At 44.7% G+C, this 20,748-nt stretch overlaps 1 protein-coding gene across 1 annotated transcript in view; it reads left to right on the top strand.

The window, feature by feature from the left end:
* Positions 1 to 14,597: 14,597 nt before the first annotated feature.
* The window catches only part of LOC310648036 (vomeronasal type-2 receptor 26-like), a gene marked incomplete at both ends in the record, with an annotated part of 41,311 nt that continues 35,160 nt past the window's right edge, over positions 14,598 to 20,748 (top strand). Inside the window, 2 exons of the mRNA XM_083375666.1 lie at positions 14,598 to 14,812; positions 16,032 to 16,320. Coding sequence (XP_083231792.1) covers positions 14,598 to 14,812; positions 16,032 to 16,320 — 504 coding nt within the window. The remainder of the gene's footprint in view (positions 14,813 to 16,031; positions 16,321 to 20,748) is intronic.

Below are 20,748 nucleotides of genomic sequence, written 5' to 3'. Positions count from 1 at the left end.
AATTTGCAGGGTGAATCAATCTCTTTTCTATTCATGAGGCATTTATCCTTTTCTGATACCAGATCCTTTGCATATGGCTTCAGTCTGATGTTTACAACAAAGGAAGTCACTGGAGAAGTGGTGGAAAAGATCTCAATGCTGGTATTGTGATGACTACACTGAGAGGCATCCCAGGGCTCCTTGTGAGGAGGGGTAGCTGGAGAAAGTCATGCGAGTGAAAAACCAGAGAAACACCCGTGGGGCTATTGTTCTGGTGTGACTGTGGTCCTTCTTGTCAAGACATGCCCAGAAAGTGATGCTGGAGGCAGATATCTCAATAACAAGGGAACTGACTCCTGTTGCCCTTCAACATGGTCTCTTAACTCCAGAGATTGCTGGAAAAACTGACCCAGAATTATGGAGTTTGGTGGCACTCTAGACTGATGTCATTTAAGTCTAGAGCTGCCTGTCTTCCAATGCCAAGGAAGCAAATAATCCTTGAACCCTTGAACCCTGCCTGATGTTAAGCGTTAGGCCTCTTTGGGATTTTCTCTTACAGTAGATCTCCATACATGAATCCTAAATTTGAGCAGGTTTTAACGGTGCTTGTGCCTGAAGTGAAATTTCATTTCCCATCTTTTCTAGTGGTATTAATTTTTGGATGAGGGCTGACTAAGAGGCAGGAAAGTGGCAGCCTGTGGACCCCTCCCCATGGCCCCTCCCCACTTCCCAGGGCAGGAGGAAGAGGCACTTGGCAGCCCTTTCCCAGGCTGACCTCCTCTCATCCCTGGACCCCACCAGCCCCACCTGGCCTGCAGGTGCCCAGGGCTCACCTTGAAGGGCCCCCAATAAATAAAGGTTATTCTTTTATAAATTGTATCAAATGTAACACTAAGATGTGAGGCTATCTGTTTCCTGCTCAGACAGAGAACTCACAAATGGTAATCAACAAAGTTCTTTTGAAATGTTAAAAAGGATAGGAACATCTCAAGGTTGCGAGAAAAACAAGATAATGTAGTGCCGGAAGTAAGGAAGTTGTTATAATAAGTCTTTTGGATGTAAAAGTTCAAAGAAGATCTTTTAGAAATGTAAATGACATCAAAGACTAAGGTTTTTTTAGGAGTAACATGTATCAAGAAGAGAAAGTATAAATGCTTGGTTTGAAACTTGTTCAGCGCGCTCTTTGAACCCAATCCAAATTGGGAAGGGTCTAAGAGGCCGCGTTTGTAAACGCTTTTTTATTTTCAATTTCTTTTCAATAAATTTTTGCCTTTGTTAACCAGACTTGTCTTTGAGTTGTGAGCATCAAATTTTGGGCTTTTAAATCTCACAGCCCCCTCCCCACTTCCCAGGGCAGGAGGAAAAGGCACCTGGCTGCCCCACGGGAGACTTGGCAGCCCTGGCTGACCTCCTTCCCCCTGGACCCCACCAGCCCCACCTGGCCTGCAGGTGGCCAGGGCTCACCTTGGAGGGCCCCCACTCCCACTTTCTGACAGCACCTGAGCTGCCCAGACCTCCCTCTCCCCAGCACCCCTCCCTCCCTGCCCTCACCAGGATGGGGGGACCCCCTGCAGACCCCCTGGCCCTGCAGGATGCCTGTGTGCCCCCCCACACACACACAGCACAACCACCTGCAAAACTCTCCAAATTCAGCCCCTTGGAGGCCGCTTGGCCGGCAAGGATGAAGCCAGGCGCAGTGAGGCCGGCAGCCTCGGCCAGCTGGGTGTGAAGGTTGTCCGAAAGGCCACAGGTGAAGCTGACCCAGAGATCCTGGCCAGGTTGCTCAGAAGTGGTTGCCATTGCCTCTTTCCCAGGGCTCTGAGAGAGTGGCTGGCCCAGAGTCTCCTGGCTGGCTTGGTGCCTGAGGCAGCACTGGAACTCAGGGTCCCCTGGTATTGAATAACCACTGCACCAAACTGACTCTGGGGATACCCACACAACACTTCCCCAATGGCTGCCTTCACATTTGCAACTTTTAACAAAGGTTGGTTTTCCAAGGTTGAATCTGTTGGTCGATGAATCCGTGAATTATGGGAACTTTGAAGTACATTAATTCATGGGAGAGATGCTGAACAATAGTATGTACAGCCAGTCCTCGACTTAACAACAGTTCATTTAGTGACTGTTCAAAGTTACAACTGCACTCAAAAATATGACTTACAATGTTTTTCACAGTTATGACCTTTGCAGCATCCCCATATGGTCACGTGATCAACCTTCAGATGCCTGGCAACTGACTCATGTTTATGATGGTTGCTGTGCCCCGGGGGTTAGGGTTTGTCACAGGATCCCTTTTTGCGACCTTCTGACAAGCAAAGTCGATGGGAAAGTCAGATTCACTGAACAACCGGGTTACTAACTTATCAGCTTCAGTAATTAACTTAATGACTGGTAATAAAGATTGTAAAATGGGGCAAAACTCACTTGAAAGATGTTTCATTTAACAACAGAAATTTGGGCTGAATTGTGGTCATAAGTCGAGGACTACCTGTATTGGGGAGACTTTTCTTCTCGCAAGGACCACCTTCACACAACCTACTTGACCAGGCTGGGGTCCTTGCGGAGGTCCACGTGGAGCCTGCTAAGAGCCTGTAACAAACCAGGGATGACAACAGCCTCCCCTCCTCCTCTCCTCTGGGACAGACTCAGAAATTGGGGAGGGCCCATTTCCGACCGAGGAGGGGCTTCCTCCTCCTCTCTGGGCATAACCCGGCTCCGGGGAGACTTGGCTGTGAGCATCCTGGAGGAGAGAGAGAGTCTAACTGGCATGGAAAAGCAACACATGTGCTAAGCACATTGATTTGTGCTTCTTAGATTGTAAGCCGCCCTGAGTCTTCGGAGAAGGGTGGGATATCAATGGGAATAAAAAAAACAACACAGCTTGAACTTGGAGCCTCCCAGGATCAGGTCTCCAGGCCCTGAGAGCAGAATCTGAGGGATGTTCAAGTGGGAGAACTTTCCAGTTGTGGAACTGGGATATGGGCTGCCCTCTGTTCCTCACTGCCAGGATGGACCTGCCTGTCCCTTCAGTTCTCCCCTCTCCCTCAGCCCCTCCCCCCAGTTCTCCCTTCCAGGCTGTAGGAGCACAGCAGCCCCCCCCCCGAGAAAGAAATATTTTGAGGAATATTAAAAGGCAGAATATTATATACACATACATTCTGTGCCCTTATCTATATGTCATAAATCACATTATCCAATTAGTTTTACATATGTGCTCACTGTGTGACAACAGTGGCGTAGCGTGGGTTGTCAGCACCCGGGGCAAGGCAAGTAATTTGCGCCCCCTAACCCGTGGATTTTAGCACTCGAGTCTCTTCCACTAGATTAGTTAAAGAAACCCTTACCCCCTAAGCACATGTATTGTTTGTTATGAAAATACCTATGTAATTAAAGTAAAATGCATCTAATGCGCCCCCCCCCAGAGGTTGCGCCCGGTGCGGCCGGCCCCCCCTGCACCCCCCACGCTACGCCACTGTGTGACAAACCACAATCCCTGAGTGGGGCAGGACCTTGACGTGGTTGTGGGGGTTGTCTGCTCCAAGGAAGATGAGGGCTATGTCAGAGGTTCAACCTGGATGAGTCTCCTTGGAGGAGTCGGACAAAGAGTGTCTCTGTTGTGATTCAGCATCAGCCTGTGGTTCTGGGAGCTGGGTCAGAAGATTCTGAAGAGGAGGAGGAGGAGGGGTTTGGAGAGCCTTTGATGTCAGAGGGAGGTTCTGATGCACAGCAGGACTCTCAGGACCTCCCATCTTGTTCCTCCTCAGACTCAGCCATGTGAGCATGAGGGATTGGAAGAAGACAATCCACAGCTGGCTCTGTTCAGGGACACTAGGAGCTGGAAGCAATCTAGCAGAGCAGAACAAAGGAAGGCAATGAAGCAACTCGGGAGAAGGCAATGAGAAGCCACGCCTTGGGACTGCTGATAAAAGGAGAATGTGTGTGAGGTGCTGGTTGCTGAAGGAAACCGTTTCAAGATCTTCTGCTAGAGTCCTGGTCTGTTATTCTTGTTTAACTCTTGTTTAACCTTTTGGTTTTAGTCTTCTTTGAACTTTTCATTTAACTTTTGTTTGAACTCTTTGTAAATAAATTTGGTTGGGTTTTTTCCAGCCTGTTGATTATAAAAAGGGGTTGTCTCTGACATTCAAACAGGGCCAGTTGTAGGCTGGAACAGAACAGTTTGCCTTCAGCCTCCCACCCCTTATTATTATAATAGATAGATTAGTAAATTAAGTAATCAAGCAGGGGAGATAGTACATCAAAATGAAGGAAAAAATGGGTGATGTATGAATTCTATAAAAATCTTTATAAAGAGGATGAAATGATCACTGAGGAAAGAATATCACAATATCTTATGAAAGCAGACTTACCGAAGGTTTCAGAAGAATTTCAAAATATACTAAATAAAGATATAACAGTCCAGGAAATTATGGAAGCCATTAAAAAACAAAAAAGTAATAAAACACCTAGCCCTGATGGATTACCGTCTGAAATATATAAAAACCTCCAAGAACTTTTGGTCCCAACCTTATTGGATTTATTTAATGAGGTACTAAACACAGCAAAAACTCCAAACTCATGGAAAGAAGCAATCATCTCACTAATCCCTAAAGAAAACTCTGATTTGACCTGCATTAAAAATTATAGGCCCATTTCTTTACTGAACATGGATTACAAGATTTTCACGACTAAAAATATATTTAGCTGAATTTTTCCATACTGACCAAAACAGCTTCTTGCCTAAAAGACAAATTAGACATAATGTCAGGATCATACTAGACATCTTAGAATATTATGAATTACACAGCGAAAAACAAGTGGCATTAATTTTTGTTGATGCTCAGAAAGCGTTTGATAATGTCAAATGGAATTTTATGTTGACTCAGCTCAAACATATGGAATTCGGGGGGAAATTTATAAATATGTTTAAAGCAATCTATTACAAACAAGAGGCAAAAATGGAGAATTAACAAATAGCATTCAAATACAAAAAGGTAGGAGACAAGACTGTCCACTATCTCCTTTATTATTCATTCTTTCTTTAGAAGCACTCACAAGAATAATCTGAAAAGATAAGCTGATTAAAGGATTAGAAATCAAAAATGAGACATTTAAATTACAGGCTTATGCAGACGATTTAGTTTTCATTCTGGAAGACCCCTTAGAATCTGGAACAAGATTATTACAGGTGCTGCAAAATTATGGAGATGTTGCGGGATTGAAAATTAATAAAGAAAAAAACTAAAATGTTAGTTAAAAATATGTCCAATTTACAAGAAACTGAGCTAGTAGAAAAAATTAATATTCAGACGTCCAACAGAGTAAGGTACTTGGGGATCCAACTGTCGTCAAGATGTATTACACTCAAAAGAGAAAATTATGACAAGTTAATGGACCAAATTACAGCAGACCTAGATAGATGGAAAAACTTGCAGCTCTCCTTTATGGGGAGAATAGCGACAATCAAGATGAATATACTTCCCAAATCACTCTTTTTATTCCAATGTGTACCAATTAAATTAGGTAAAGAATTTTTTTTTGAAAATTTAAACAGAATTACATCCAAATTTATCTAGCAAGGTAGAAAACCAAGAATCAAGTTAAAATTATTACAGGATGCAAAGGAAAGGGGAGGGCTCGGCCTCCCGAATTGGGAAAAATATTATCAATCAGCAATAGCGTTATGGATAAAGGATTGGATACACTTAAGGAACAGAAGACTACTAGCATTAGAAGTTCATGACATGCAAATTGGGTGGCATACTATAATGTGGGACAGAAAATGTAAGGCTCATCGGTACTTCCAGAATCATCAAATTAGACGGGCACTATTAGACGTGTAGGGATGCGGTGGCACACAGGGTTAGGATGCTGAGCTTGTTGATCATAAGATGTTGAACCCCGAGTGCCACATAGCAGAGTGAGCGCCTGTTACTTGTCCCAGCTTCTGCCAACCTAGCAGTTCGAAAGCACGTAAAAATGCAAGTAGAAAAATAGGGACCACTACGGTGGGAAGGTAACAGCGTTCTGTGCCCCTTTGGCATCTAGTCATGCTGGCCACATGACCATGGAGACGTCCTCAGACAAACGCTGGCTCTTCGGCTTTGAAACGGAGATGAGCACCAGCCCCTAGAGTTGGAAATGACTAGCACGCATGTGCGGGGGAACCTTTACCTTTACCTTTTAATAGACGTGTGGATAAAAATTAAAAAATTTGATTATATAGAAATCCCCAATTGGCTATCCATATTAGAGATTTTCATGCACCCCAAATTCATAAATTTAGGAAGTGTAATTACATATAAAGATCTCTTGTGCATGTTTATAGTAAAAAATTCTTTCATTTGTTTTTTACATTCTTCCACATTTTCCTCATATCTAAACAAATTTTCATTTAACCTCCAAGATCTTCTGTCTCCCATCCCCTGGTCCAATTCCATTCATACTGGACTATGATCTGATAAAGTTCTTGGACATATCGTAATCTTCTTAACCCTAGAAAAAAGTCATTAGTAATTAGTACAAAATCAATCCTAGAAAAAGATTGATGTCTATCAGAAAAAAAGTAAAATCCCTTTCTTCCACGTTTCGTTCTCTCCAAACATCTCTCAGTTCCAAATCGTCTTTCATATCAAAAAAGGATTTAGGCAATCTAGCATGATTTGGAGTACTTTTAAAAGGTCCTTTTTTATCTTTCTGTGTGTCCAACACTCCATTCCAGTCTCCCATTAAAATACACGATTTATAATCCCACTGAGTTATTTTATTGTGTAAAAGTTTGTAAAATTCTCCTTGCTGTTGATTGGGTTCATATATTCCAATTAAAAGTATTTTCTTCCCTTCTATTAAAAGTTCAATTATAATATATCTTCCTTGTTTATCTGCTTCAATTAGGTTAGCTGTTAAATCCTTCTTCACATACGTAAATAACTACTCCGTTTTTCTTGTCTGGAGCAAATGCAGCAAATTGTATACCCAATCTGGAATTTATCAAATATTTTTGATCTGATACACGAATATGCGTTTCCTGCAAACATGTAACATCATTTTTAAATTAAACTCTCTTTTGCAGAGAGTTTAGACCATTAACATTCCATGTTAGAAACTTTGTCGCCATCTTTTGCGACTTGAAGCTTTCGGAGCGTATCTTGCAAATCCATATGTATCTGTCTCTTTGGTCTCGCTCCTCCCACTGCTTCATTATTAGTAGAATCTTGAGCTGTGATTTTAAGATACTGCTTCTGTTGTTCTTATTGTTGTTGTTCCTTTCGTCTGGTTGCAGCCCGTGTCATTCTTTGACCCCTTGATTCTTCTGGTGGTGCCAGGGGCTGCGCAATTTCCAAAGTTTGCTGTACTGCTTTTACAATCAACGAGGTGATTTCTTCACCTTGCTGTATGCCTTCCATTTGTGCCTTTCGCGCTCCTTCTTCCTACCCTCTTTTGAATTCTGGGGGTGGCGATGAACCTGCTTTCAGTACATTACAATAAAAATCTCGTGCCTTCAGAACTATATTAAGATGATTTCTTATTAGCACCTATATCAGGACACAACTGAAAGATATGTAAATATAATGCTGACGATTGAAAGACAGTTTACTAAAAAATTTACAGATGTTATATTTATTAATTTTATTTATTAATTTCATTTGTATACCGCCCTTCTCCCGAAGGACTCAGGGCGGTGAACAGGGCAATACATGTTAAAAGACAAAATACAAAAATTAAAAGAGATTAAACAAAATGCCCACAACTCTTACAATAGGTTAAAACACATTAAAAGTAATAAAAACCCAACCCCATCCCATCAGGCCAGGCCAGCTTGTTCGAAGAGATACGTCTTTAGATCGCGCCGGAATGAGCGCAGGTCGGGTGCCATCTGGAGCTCAACCGGAAGATGGTTCCATAAATCCGGCGCACCCACAGAGAACGCCCTCCCCCTGGGGGCCACCAGTTGGCATTCTTTGACCGGTGGCACCCTGAGGAGGCCCTCTCTGTGGGAGCGTACTGGGCGGAGGGAAGTTGATGCCGGCCGCAGGTGCTCCCCAAGGTATTCCAGACCCATGCCATGTAGGGCTTTGTAGGTCAATACCAGAACCTTGAACCTCACCCGGAAGACAACTGGAAGCCAATACAGCTCGCGGAGCAGAGGTGTAACATGGGAGTATCGGGAAACTCCCAGCACAACTCTCGCGGCTGCATTCTGTACCAGTTGGAGCCTCCGAGTGGTCTTCAAGGGCAGCCCCATGTAGAGAGCTTTGTAGTAGTCCAGACGAGAGGTCAAGAGCGCATGAGTAACTGTATGTAAGGCATCCCGGTCTAAATAGGGCCGCAACTGGCGCACCAGGCGAACCTGGGCAAAGCCCCCCCCTAGTCACAGCTACTATATGGTCTTCTAAAGAAAGCTGTGAATCTAGGAGGACTCCCAAGTTGCGAGCCCTATCTACGGGGGGTAATAACTCACCCCCCATAGAAAGAGATGGGATATCCTGAATATCCCGAGATGCCGGTACGCACAGCCACTCAGTCTTGTCAGGGTTGAGTCGAAGCCTGTTCCTCCCCATCCAGACCCGAACCGCCTCCAGGCAGCGGGACATCACGTTGAGGGCATCAGTGGGGTGGTTTGGGGTCGAAATAAAAAGCTGGGTATCATCAGTATCCAAAACCACGAATGACCTCACCCAGTGGTTTCATGTAGATGTTGAACAGGAGAGGCGAGAGGACCGACCCCTGAGGAACTCCACAAGCGAGAGGCCTCGAGGTCGACCTCTGCCCCCCTGCCAACACCAACTGTGAACGTCCCAGGAGATAGGAGGAGAACCACTGAAAAACTGTGCCTCCCACTCCCAATCCCCTGAGACGCCGCAGCAAGATACCATGGTTGATGGTATCGAAAGCCGCTGAGAGGCCTAATAGGACTAGGACAGAGGAATATCCCCTATCCCGGGCCCTCCAGAGATCATTCACCAGAGCGACCAATCCCGTCTCCGTGCTGTACCCGGGCCTGAAGCCCGATTGGTACGGGTCTAGATAATCCGCTTCATCCAGAACCAGAGGGAGCTGATGCGCCACCACGCTCTCAACAACCTTCGCAAGAAAGCGAAGGTTGGAGACCGGACGAAAGTTATTTAACACAGCTGGGTCCAAGGCAGGCTTCTTGAGAAGAGGTCTCACCACCGCCTCCTTCAAGGCGGCGGGGAAACTACCCTCACTCAAAGATGCAGATATAACCGCCTTGAACCAGCCCCGTGTCCCCTCCCGAGCCGCATAAACCAGCCAGGAAGGGCATGGATCCAATAAACATGTGGTGGAGCTCAGCCTCCCCATAAACCTGTCCACTTCCTCCGGTGTCACAGGATCAGGCTCATCCCAGATAACATCGACAAGACCACCCATGTCCCAATCGTCAGACTCTGCCCAGTCGGAGTCCAAACCGGTCCGAATCCGATCAATTTTGTCCGACAGATGTTGACTAAACTCCTCGGCACGACCCTGCAAGGGTTCCTCCCTTACCTCCTGATTAAGGAGGGAGCGGGTCACCCTAAACAGGGCGGCCGGGCGATTATCTGTGGACGCGATAAGGGTAGCAAAGTGGTTAGACCTCGCCACCCTTATCGCTGCGAGATAAGACCTAATACAGGTTCTTAGTCACAATTGATCGGATTTGGATCGGCTGGACCTCCAACGGCTCTTTAGGCCCCATCTCCGACACTTCATCTCCCGGAGCTCCGCGGGAAACCATGGAGCCCGCTGGGATCTGCACCGGGTCATGGGCCGCAAGGGTACAACTCGGTCAAGTGCCTCCGTGGCTGCCCTTTCCCAGGCTTCCATTAAGGCATCCGCTGAGCTATGAGCAAAGGAGGCAGGTGGGGACCCCAGCACTGCCTGGAACCTTTCGGGTCCATTAAGCACCTGGGGCGGAACCATCTAGTTGGCTCAACACACCCACGGTGGGGAGTGGCAAAATGGAAGACCAGCCGCAGGAGATGATGATCGGTCCATGACAGGGGCATAACAATTGGGGAGCCCCCACCAAGATCATCTAACCACCGTCCAGATAGAAAAACCAAATCCAGGGTGTGGCCTCCCACATGAGTCGGTCCATGAATTACTTGCGTCAGGTCCATGGCCGTCATGGAAGCCATGAACTCCCGAGCTAACTCAGATGATCTTCCCAGGGATGGTAGATTGAAGTCACCCAAAACCATGAGTTTGGGGAACTCAATCACCAGCCCCGAGAGGATATCGAGAAGCTCAGGCAGGGCTGCTGCTGCACGACTAGGCGAAAGGTACACCAGCAGCAAGCCCAACTGCGCCCTATGACCACACCTCAGTAAGAGAGATTCACACCCGACTATCTGGAGAACGGTGGCCTCTTGTGGACATAAGGTCTCCCTCATAACCACAGCCACTCCCCCACCCCTACCCTGAGTCCGAGGCCGGTGTAGCACCCGGAAGCCTGGTGGACAAAGATCAACCAGGGGGATACCACCCTCTGGGCCCATATGTACAGTTTGTTATACTCTGTCCTGTCATAGAATGTATTTTAAGTTTTTGTTATTTCTTTCTGTAACATAAGGTTATACTAATAGTAATGTTGTAGCTAGGGAAGTTGAATCATGTCCACTTTTGTTTTTAAATGTACATTTAATAAAATTTTCTAAAAAATAGTTTCTTTAACACTTCTCTGACCAGTTTTATGCGATTAGTCATATTTGTATGCGATCTTGTCATCAAGATACACCAGAACCCCTTTGTATAAATCTTCATGTAGGACCTCATTAATCAACTGCATAAATACGGCTGAGGCCCCCTGCAGTCCAAATTTCATGACTTTGAATGGGTAGCTTCCCAAGGGGCAGTTGAAGGCCGTTTTCCACTCATCCCCCTCCTTTATCCTCACCTGGTAACATGCTTCTCTCAGGTCTAACTTGGTGAAGATACTCCCCTTCACCATGTGGGTTAGTAACTCTTTCAGGAGGGGGAGAGGGTATTTATTTTCCACACTCACAGCGTTTAGGCCCTTATAGTCCACACAGAGATGTAGATACCCAACTTTTTCTCTTTGTACAACACAGGGGCTCCCACAGTAGACTTGGCTCGTTCGATGAATCCCCTCACTAGGTTTGTATCCACATATCGCTGCATCTCCTCCATTTCAAGGGGGGACATAGTGTACATTCTTGGTCTGGGGAGTTTGGCCCCTGGTAACAGTTCAATGGAACAATTATTGGGCCGGTGAGGAGGCAAGGTATCACATTCTTTCTCACTAAACACCTCCGCTAGCTCCCAGTACTCACTGGGGATAAGCGGCTCGTCTGGTGGCCGTTAGGTAGCCATGTGCGCTCACTCATTGGGTGGGCTAAAATCCCCTGTAACATCTGTTGAATCAATGGGGGGATTGGGCCCTATGGGTAGTCTCACAGTTCTCAATCCTGTTTATCTCCCACCAGATAAACGGTTTCCATTTGTCCAACCAGGCTAATCCTAGAATCACAGCCTCAGTCATTTTTGGAGCCACCAGGAAGCGAATAAATTCCCAGTGCTCACCTATTTCTAGGCGTAGGGGCTCCGTTAATTGCGTGACTAAAGTCCCTCCCATCAGGGAGCCATCACCTTGCTCGAACCTCACAGGTTTGGAGAACAATTTTGCTCGTATGCACAGTTTCATGGCAAATGGCAAGCTAATGATGCATCGGGAACATCCAGAATGAACTAGCACCTTTAAATCTACCTGCATACCCAACCTAGGGATTATGAGCTTGGCAGGTAACAAGAAAGGTGGGATGTGTCTGCTCACCATAGGGTCATTCTCTCCTTGGTCGTCGCTGTCGAAAGAGGATAGAAAGGGGTTGGGTTCAGCCTGAGTTCCGGCGTCCTCCTGCGTGGGGGATGTGACCTGGGCAACAGGTTCCTGCATCATCTGGTTGGATATCTCTCCCATTAGCCGCTGTGCATGTTTCTTTCTCACTACTGGTCCTGGTCTGTTCTGCTGTTGGGGGAAGGGGATTGGGCATTTTGCTACTCAATGACCCTGCTGTCTGCATCAGAAACACTTAAATGCCAGACCTGTAAGAGGCCTGGGTCTTTCAGCCATCACAGTAGCTGGAGATTTTTGTGGGGGTGATTGCCATTCAGGTTATTCTGACCTCAACTCGGCTTCAGGGAGGAGAGACTTCTTATAGAAGGTGAGCTAAACATCCAATTTCACCACTGCCTGGTACCATTCATGCAGCTGATCAGGCACAGCTCGGTAGATACGTGCCTTAGAAAGGTGGTGGTCTAACCCTTCTCTAAAAAGATGAATTATGGATTGCTCAGGCCATCTCTCTATCCGACCTGCCATCTTTCGAAGCTCCCGTATGTACTCTAGGGCAGGCCAGCCAGCTTGGTTTATGTTATGGATTTGTTCTTCCGCTTTGAGGGCAATGGATGGGTCCTCAAATCTTTCCCTCAGCCCCAGGAGGAAAAGGTGGGGGTCCTGCAATTCAGGGCCCTTCTCTTTATATAAAATTTTCAACCATTCGGATGCTTCTCACTCTAGGCTGGACATCAACCATAGCAACTGGGTTTGGGTAGAGGTGATCTCAGCGATTTAAGTGAGAGCGTACTTGGTTGAGAAAGAAAATCAGTTTCTCTGGGTCCCCATTGAAGGTTGCTCTGAAGGGTGGGCTCATCATTGGTTGCTGAGGCCCCCATTGCTGCTAGCCCCACCCTGGTTATTGGTTAAATGGTTGCTGGGGTCCCCACTGCTGCTGTTGTGTCTCCAGGTGCTGGTGGCCCCACTCTGGTTGTTGATTGTTGTTGATTGCTGGCTGCCAGGGCCCCCACTGCTGCTGTCCCCACTGGTCCTGCTGTATGTTCAGGGGTTGCACGTTTGGGTCCTGCTGCTGCCACCCCTGCTGTTGTCCTCCCACTAGCTTCTGATCTCCAGGCTTCTGCACCACCCTCAGCTGTTGCAAGGCTTCTATTAGCTGGGGCAAGCTCAGAGATTGTTGGCCTTTCACTTGTGGGGGTTTCGCAACCTCCCATTGCTGCAGAGGCCCCAGGATGGGGTCCTCTGTCTCTATCGGTCTGGAGGGCTTGGCGGAGGACTCCTGGGGCTGGCAGGTAGTCTGGTCTGCAGACAGGATTTTCCACTCACTCAGATTCTCAGTGGTAGATGGTCTGCCAGCTCTCCACCATTCTGCTTTTCGGGGCTCTGGCAGTACAGTCTCACAGTGTGTGTAGTCTCCACTGGAATGGTTCCAGCCTGACAACCAGCTAACCTCTGCTAACTGCTTGGATTCTGCCCCCAAAGGGGAGTCCTGCAAAAATTCATCTTCCCACAGCATACTGTCTCTTAAATCCTGCTCTGCACTGTCGGCAGCTGCCAAGTATCCGTCTCGACCCCAATTCTCTTTGCCCATGATAAAGATTCTCCCCTGAATCTTTGCCAAGTTCTCTCAAAGTCAGAGACAACGGCAGGTTGTTTGAAAGAATGTAGATTCTGGCATGATGTCATGGGTCTGATAAATGAGACAGTTCAAACAAAATGCAGGCATTGTTTATCTAAAAAGTCTTAATAATGAAATGAAACATTGGCACTCTTGGAGGGATGCCAGAATCTGAAATCTCCTCCCCGAAACCCATTGTAACACACAAAATCCCCACCCTTATCTATACGTCATAAATCACATTATCCAATTAGTTTTACATATGAAGTTTCACTTCCTATTCTCTGTGTGGGCTTTTCTAATCTTCTCAAAATATCCGGCTGTTTCCCCCCAAAGCGAAGCAATTTAAAGTAACATTATATTGTCAGTGCAAAAATATGTCAATGTTTGCAGCATTGACATTGTCACTTTCCTGCTTCTTAATGAGCTCTTATCCAAAAATTAATATTGCTAGAAAAGATGGGAAATGAAATTCCACTTCAGGCACAAGCAATTTTAAAATCAGCTGCAATTGGGATTAATATGTGGGATTCTGATATAAAACAAATTTCCAAACAGGGGCCACTCTTAACATTGGGCAGAGTTCAAGGGTGTCCTGGTGGCCTCCTTGCCATTAGAAGACAGGCAACACCAGAGTTAAATGGCGTTAACTTAAAGTGGCACCAAACTCCATCGCTCTGGGTGACCTTCCCAGCAGTCTCTGGAGACAAGAGGCCATGTTGAATGACAGCAGAAGTCAATTCCCTGGGTGTTGAACTCTCTTCTCCAGCATCACTTTCTGGACATGTTCTGACAGGAAGGACCCACAACCACAACAGAATAGTGTCCCAGGGGTGTGTCTGTAATTTTTCACTAACATGCTTTTATCCAACCTCTCCTCTGCATATGAACCCAAGAAAAAGTTTAGGATCCCAAGAGGAGAAGCTGCTTCTCCTTTGTAATTATGACTATCTGGGCCTTTGAGACTTATGATGTTATTTCTCCATTTTTTGACTTTGATATAGGCATCAGTTTGAAGCCACATGCAAAGGATCTTGTATCAGAAAAGGATAACTTCCTTGGGTCAAGATCTCTGGGAACAAGATTTGGGACAGGTAGGGGCTCTGCTCTTGATTGTACCTTTCTCTCCTTTCCGGATGAAACTGAGTGGTTCTCTGTTTTTTATCAGATTGATTCACCCCATGAATTATGGACCTCCTGATTCTGCTTCTGATGCTGCTGGTGCCCCAGCCTGTCTCTGGGAAGCCTGGAATGAAGTGCCCACTGAGTTTGGAGCACCAGGATGGAAACAACCCATGGAGCTATTACAGGCCAGGAGACCATCTCATTAGTGCAGTCACAACTATAAAAGTAGTATCAGATATAATGTTGCCTTTCAACTGTGCTCCTATTCAATCTCCTTGGTAAGTCGTTAATAATGATGGAGTTACATTCCCTCCATTGCTAATTAACACTTCCTTTTCTTCTTATTCCACTTTCTCCTTTATTGCAGCACCTGTTTAATCTCCTGAAAGATTTGATTTCCATGGCTGATAAATATCCGCAAGAGCATTACAAGCCAGGAGACCATCTCATTAGTAGAGACACAACTGCAAAAGAAATATTTCATATAAAGTTGCTGTCAGGACCCACCCCAATCCACATCTTAGGAAAGAAGAACTCTTGGAGACAAGATTGTCCAAACAGGAACTTTTACTAAAACATAGTTGGCAGTGGATAATCTAGACAGGATCTGGAAACTGTGTTGCAGATCGATACTTTTAAAGTGTCCCTGAGTAAAACCCCCTCCCCTCAGTCCATTCGGTCAGTCCCGGATCAGTTAAGTTTCATGTGTTAAAACCCTTCGTGGGAAAAGAGAACTTCCATGCATTTACAACATCGTTGCTTCCTCCCCTTCAAATTCCAGTCAGAGATACAAACCAGAATCCCCCCTCTTTCTTTGTTCTTCTTAGTTCAAAGGTTCATTCCCTGGTCTTTGATGATGGCCTCCAGGCAGGCTGAATAAACCACCTTGCGCCTAAGGGATAGGGATGGCCAATTAACATTTCCTCTTCCCTTCCTTGGGAATGGCAAAATCCAGTAAGGGGGGGAGATTTAGGTTTGCACAGATAGGGAGTTAGGAATGAAATATAAATGGATTCTGAGAATTACCTTTCAACATGGCTTCTTCCAGTCAGTCTCCTTCGTATTGATGGCTGCTTTTCCTCCATTGGCAATTCTTTTTTCTTTTTATTTCTCTTACTTTTACACCGCAGGACCTGTCTAATGTCCTGAATGGTTTTGATTTCCATGGCTTCCCTCTTTTGTCTTATTTTGTGGAAGACACTGAAATCTAAAGATGGGATTGAAAACAACCCTGAAGGAAATCCAGATTTTTTTCCTTTCTTGGTTCAATCCTGAGTTCATCACTTGAATAGTGAATTTTGTTTAAGTAGTTATTGAAACAGTTGTAGCTGCCTCTCCTCAGCCCATTTCCCTATTTGCATAATTGACCATTGCTTTTGGATTAATTTTAGCTTAAGACTCGGTAGGCTGGTGGAAAGAAAGGGGGTTACTTTTTTTTTAAAAAAAGTATTTGATGTTGCTGTTGAATCTAGTAGCATGAACATTTTTTTACAACAGGAATACATATGGTTCTTCATATATCTTACGATTAATTTTTGCCATTCAAATGGTCAACAAGAACACCCAGCTCCTCCACAATCTCACACTTGGGTACAACATCCACGACAACTATTTGAGCACTTTACGCACTTCAGACGCCTTGCTGGACATGCTCTCCACGGGAGAAGCCAACGTCCCCAACTACGGCTGTGGAAGGAAGGAGAACCTCCTGGCTCTTCTCGATGTAGCTAGAAGGGACATCTCCATTCAGATATCAACATTAGCAGACACCTACAAAGTCCCCCAGGTTTGTGTGTGTGTGTTTGTGTTTTCTATCTGGTAAAATGAATGGAGTGGTGGATGGTTAGCAATAGTTCCAATATGCAGTACCCTTTTCAAACTTGGAAACTGTCCTGTCTGTAAACAAATCACTAGTCTACAAGGACAGATTATTTATCTAGGGTCTGTAATCTGTGCTCTTCAGGCAGAAATTAGGTGTCCAGTTCAGCCCTTCTACCCTATTGAGCCTCCGTGCTATCAGCCCCCTCTACCACAAAGATCCTGCAGGAGAAGGGCAGTGTGGACAACCGTGGGATCTGGCAGGGTGAGATCTGTGAACCATAAACCCAAAGCTTTTGCTGTGTCCCTGCACAACAGATACAGTGCCCTTTCTGACCTTAATAAGGACATTAAGGAGACAGGTAAAGGTATCTGTGATAATAACTCAAATAAGCAGGGGATCGTGGTCCAAGATGAAAAACTTGTTTTCGACAGGGAGAAGTGTGAATCTGGTATTACACACCAGTCATGCAAGAACAGAAAGGCATCCAAAAAGAGAAGCCACCTTCTGGTTGGTGATTCAATTATAAGGGATGTAAATTTAGGAAAGGACACAGAGGTTTTGAAAGAGGTCAGGTGTCTTCCAGGTGCTACTGCCAGTAGGGACAAGAAGCGTATTTCCAAAATAATCAAGAATGCCAGCAAGGACTGTGATGTGGAGGCTAATGTACATCTTGGCACTAATGATCTGTCCCAAAAAGATGTACTCTCTGTGCAGAATGATTTCCAGAGCTTGGGGCAGGAACTTAGCAGAATAGGCTGTAGGCTTACTTTTTCAGAGGTTTTACCAGTGTATAAGGAGCAAAATGGAAAAGGCCAGCGTATAGCAGAATTTAATATGTGGCTAAAGGAGTGGTGTAAAGGAGAAGGCTTTGGTTATATTATTCACGATGTCTGTAGCTGGTCCAATGAAAAAATGTATAAAAGAGATGGTCTGCATCCATCCAAGAAAGGGACTGAGTTACTTGGCAATAAAATCACAGCTTTTTTGGAGGAACATTTAAACTAAATAACGGGGATAGTGAGTTAATTGATACAGTACATCACTGTCCCCGGCAATCTAAGAAAATAGGGGAAGCCAGGCACCACACAAGTTATGCAGCAAGTAAACACAGCGTCAGTCATAAAGGACTCAAATGTCTATACACTAATGCACAGAGTATGAACAGTAAGCAGGGTGAACTAGAAATTCAGGTAAATGAGGGCAGATATGATATTGTTGCCATTACGGAAACATGGTGGGACGAAACCTACAAATGGAACACACAGCTAGAGGGATTTAAACTATTTAAAAGAAACAGACTAAACAAAAGAGGAGGAGGAGTTGCTCTCTATATAAGAAATAACTTTATCTCTACAGAAATAGAGCACAACAATGACAAAAACTGTAAACCTGAAAGCATTTGGGTCAATATAAAAGGGGAAAAATGACATTGCCATAGGTGTATACTATAGGTCGCCCAACCAAGCAGAGGAAATAGATGAACTTTTTGCTAGTCAGCTAACTAAGGTATGTAAGAAGCACATCACAATAGTAATAGGGGACTTTAATTACCCTGATATCAACTGGGAGACAAACTCTGCACGAAGTGGAAGATCAAACAGATTCCTGTCAAACCTAGCAGACAACTTTCTCTCCCAAAAAGTAGAGAAGGGAACTAGGGGATTAGCCATATTGTATTTAATTCTCACAAACAGAGATGAAATGATAGACGGTGTCGAAGCCACAGGAACCTTGGGGGGAAGTGATCATGCAATATTGGAATTCAACATTCTGGAAGCACAAGCAATAGAACACAGCCAAACTAGAGTCTTGGACTTTAAAAGAGCTAATTTCAATAAACTTAGAGAGACCATGGGAAGAATTCCATGGATGAGAATCCTAAAGGGGAAAACAACTCAAGAAGCTTGGGAAATTTTGAAAAGTGATATAATAAAGGCCCAGTCTAGTACAATACCAACAAAGAAGAAAAATAACAGCTCTCAAAAGAAACCAGAACTCTCTGATAAATTGAAAGATAAAAAGGACAAGTATAAGAATTGGAAAGAGGGGCACATAACTAAGTCAGAATATCAGCAAATAGCCCGTGCCTGCAAAGATGAAGTGAGGAAAGCTAAGGCTCAAAATGAACTTGCGACCAAAGTCAAAAATAACAAAAAATGCTTCCTTCAACATATAAAAAACAAGAAAAAAGTTAAGGAAATGATTGGTCCATTAGTGGGGGAAAGTGGCAAGAAGGTGACAAGCAATAGGGAGAAAGCAGAACTATTTAATTCGTTTTTTGCATCTGTCTTTACACAAAGGGAAAAAACAGTCCAACCTACCAAAACCAGTGCCATAAAAAACAGAATAGAAACGCAAGTTAAGATAGGCAAGAAAATGGTAAGTGAGCACCTGTCCAGCCTAGACGAGTTCAAATCACCAGGACCAGATGGATTACACCCCAAGGTTCTCAAGGAACTGGCAGATGTGATCTCAGAACCACTGAACTATATTTTTCAAAGATCCTGGAGCACTGGGGAACTACCAGAGGACTGGAAGAGAGCTGATGTAGTTCCCATCTTCAAAAAAGGGAAAAAAATAGATCCAGGAAACTACAGACCTATCAGCCTGACCTCAATACCTGGGAAGATTCTGGAAAAGATAATCAAACAACAAATCAGCGAACACCTTGATGCAAACAAAGTCATCACTAAAAGTCAACATGGGTTTGTCAAAAACAGATTATCCCAGACAAATCTTATTACATTCTTTGACCAAGTGACAAAATTAGTGGACCAGAGGAACGCTGTAGATATAATTTACTTGGACTTCAGTAAGGCATTTGATAAAGTAGATCACAACCTACTACTTGATAAGATAGAAAAATGTGGGTTAGATAGCATTACCACCAGATGGATTTGTAGCTGGCTGACAGGCCGTACTCAGCGTGTGGTCCTCAATGGAACCGCATCTACATGGAAGGAAGTGTGTAGTGGGGTGCCCCAGGGCTCTGTTCTGGGCCCAATATCTTCATTAATGATTTGGATGAGGGGATAGATGGGGAACTCATCAAATTTGCAGACGACACCAAGCTGGCAGGAATAGCCAATACTCCAGAAGATAGGCTTAAGATACAGAAGGATCTGGACAGACTCGAACACTGGGCACTATCTAACAAAATGAAATTCAATGGTGAAAAAAGTAAGGTTCTACATTTAGGCAGGAAAAATCAAATGCATAGGTATAGTATAGGTGGTACCTTGCTCAATAGTAGTAACTGTGAGAGGGATCTCGGAGTCTTAGTAGACAATCACTTCAATATGAGCCAGCAGTGTGCTGCAGCTGCCAAAAAAGCCAACACAGTGCTAGGCTGCATTAACAGAGGGATAGAATCAAGATCAAGTGAAGTACTAATACCACTTTACAATGCTTTGGTAAGGCCACACCTGGAATACTGCATCCAGTTTTGGTCACCACGATGTAAAAAAGATGTCGAGATTCTAGAAAGGGTACAGAGAAGAGCAACCAAGATGATTAGGGGGCTGGAGGCTAAAACATATAGGGAACGGTTGCTGGAATTGGGTATGTGTAGTTTAATGAAGAGAAGGGTGAGGGGTGACATGATAGCAGTCTTCCAATATCTCAGGGGCTGCCACAAAGAAGAGGGAGTCAAGCTATTCTCCAAAGCACCTGAAAGCAGGACAAGAAGCAACGGATGGAACCTAGTCAAGAAGAGAAGCAACCTAGAACTAAGGAGAAACTTCCTGACAGTCAGAACAATTAACCAGTGGAACAACCTGCCTCCAGAGGTGGTGAATGCTCCAACACTGGAGGTTTTTAAGAAGAGACTGGACAGCCATTTGCCTGAAATGGTATAAGGTTTGCTGCCTGAGCAGGGGGTTGGACTAGATGACCTCCAAGGTCCCTTCCAACTTTATATTATATATATATATATTATCTTCTCCGTGGAATTCAAAAGCTGTTTTTCAGAATATTAGTGAACTTCTCAAGTATGTTTTAATCTATCATGTTCATGTTGAAATTCACCATTAGAGGCCTGATGAGCCATAAGGTCCCTGTACAGGATATTCTAGCAAATATTCAACTATTGAAAAAATATCCAGGTTTGGCGGTCCTCCATTAGTATGTTCATTTCACATATCAATAACATATGCCTTATCCAATTGGATTCAAGTTGGCAATATTACTGTCTATGTATATCAAAAATAGAATAAAAAGGTCTCTAGCAATTATAGACCAGTTACTCCAATAGATAAAAAGGTAAAGGTAAAGGTTCCCCCGCACATGCGTGCTAGTCGTTTCCGACTCTAGGGGCTGGTGCTCATCTCCGTTTCAAAGCCGAAGAGCCAGCGCTTGTCCGAGGACGTCTCCGTGGTCATGTGGCCGGCATGA

This window comes from Vipera ursinii, assembly GCF_947247035.1.
Source record: "Vipera ursinii genome assembly, chromosome: 17".
NCBI classification, from domain to species: domain Eukaryota; kingdom Metazoa; phylum Chordata; class Lepidosauria; order Squamata; family Viperidae; genus Vipera; species Vipera ursinii.
The sequence above is the reverse complement of the archived record's forward strand: the minus strand, read 5'-3'. Positions and strand labels throughout refer to the sequence as shown.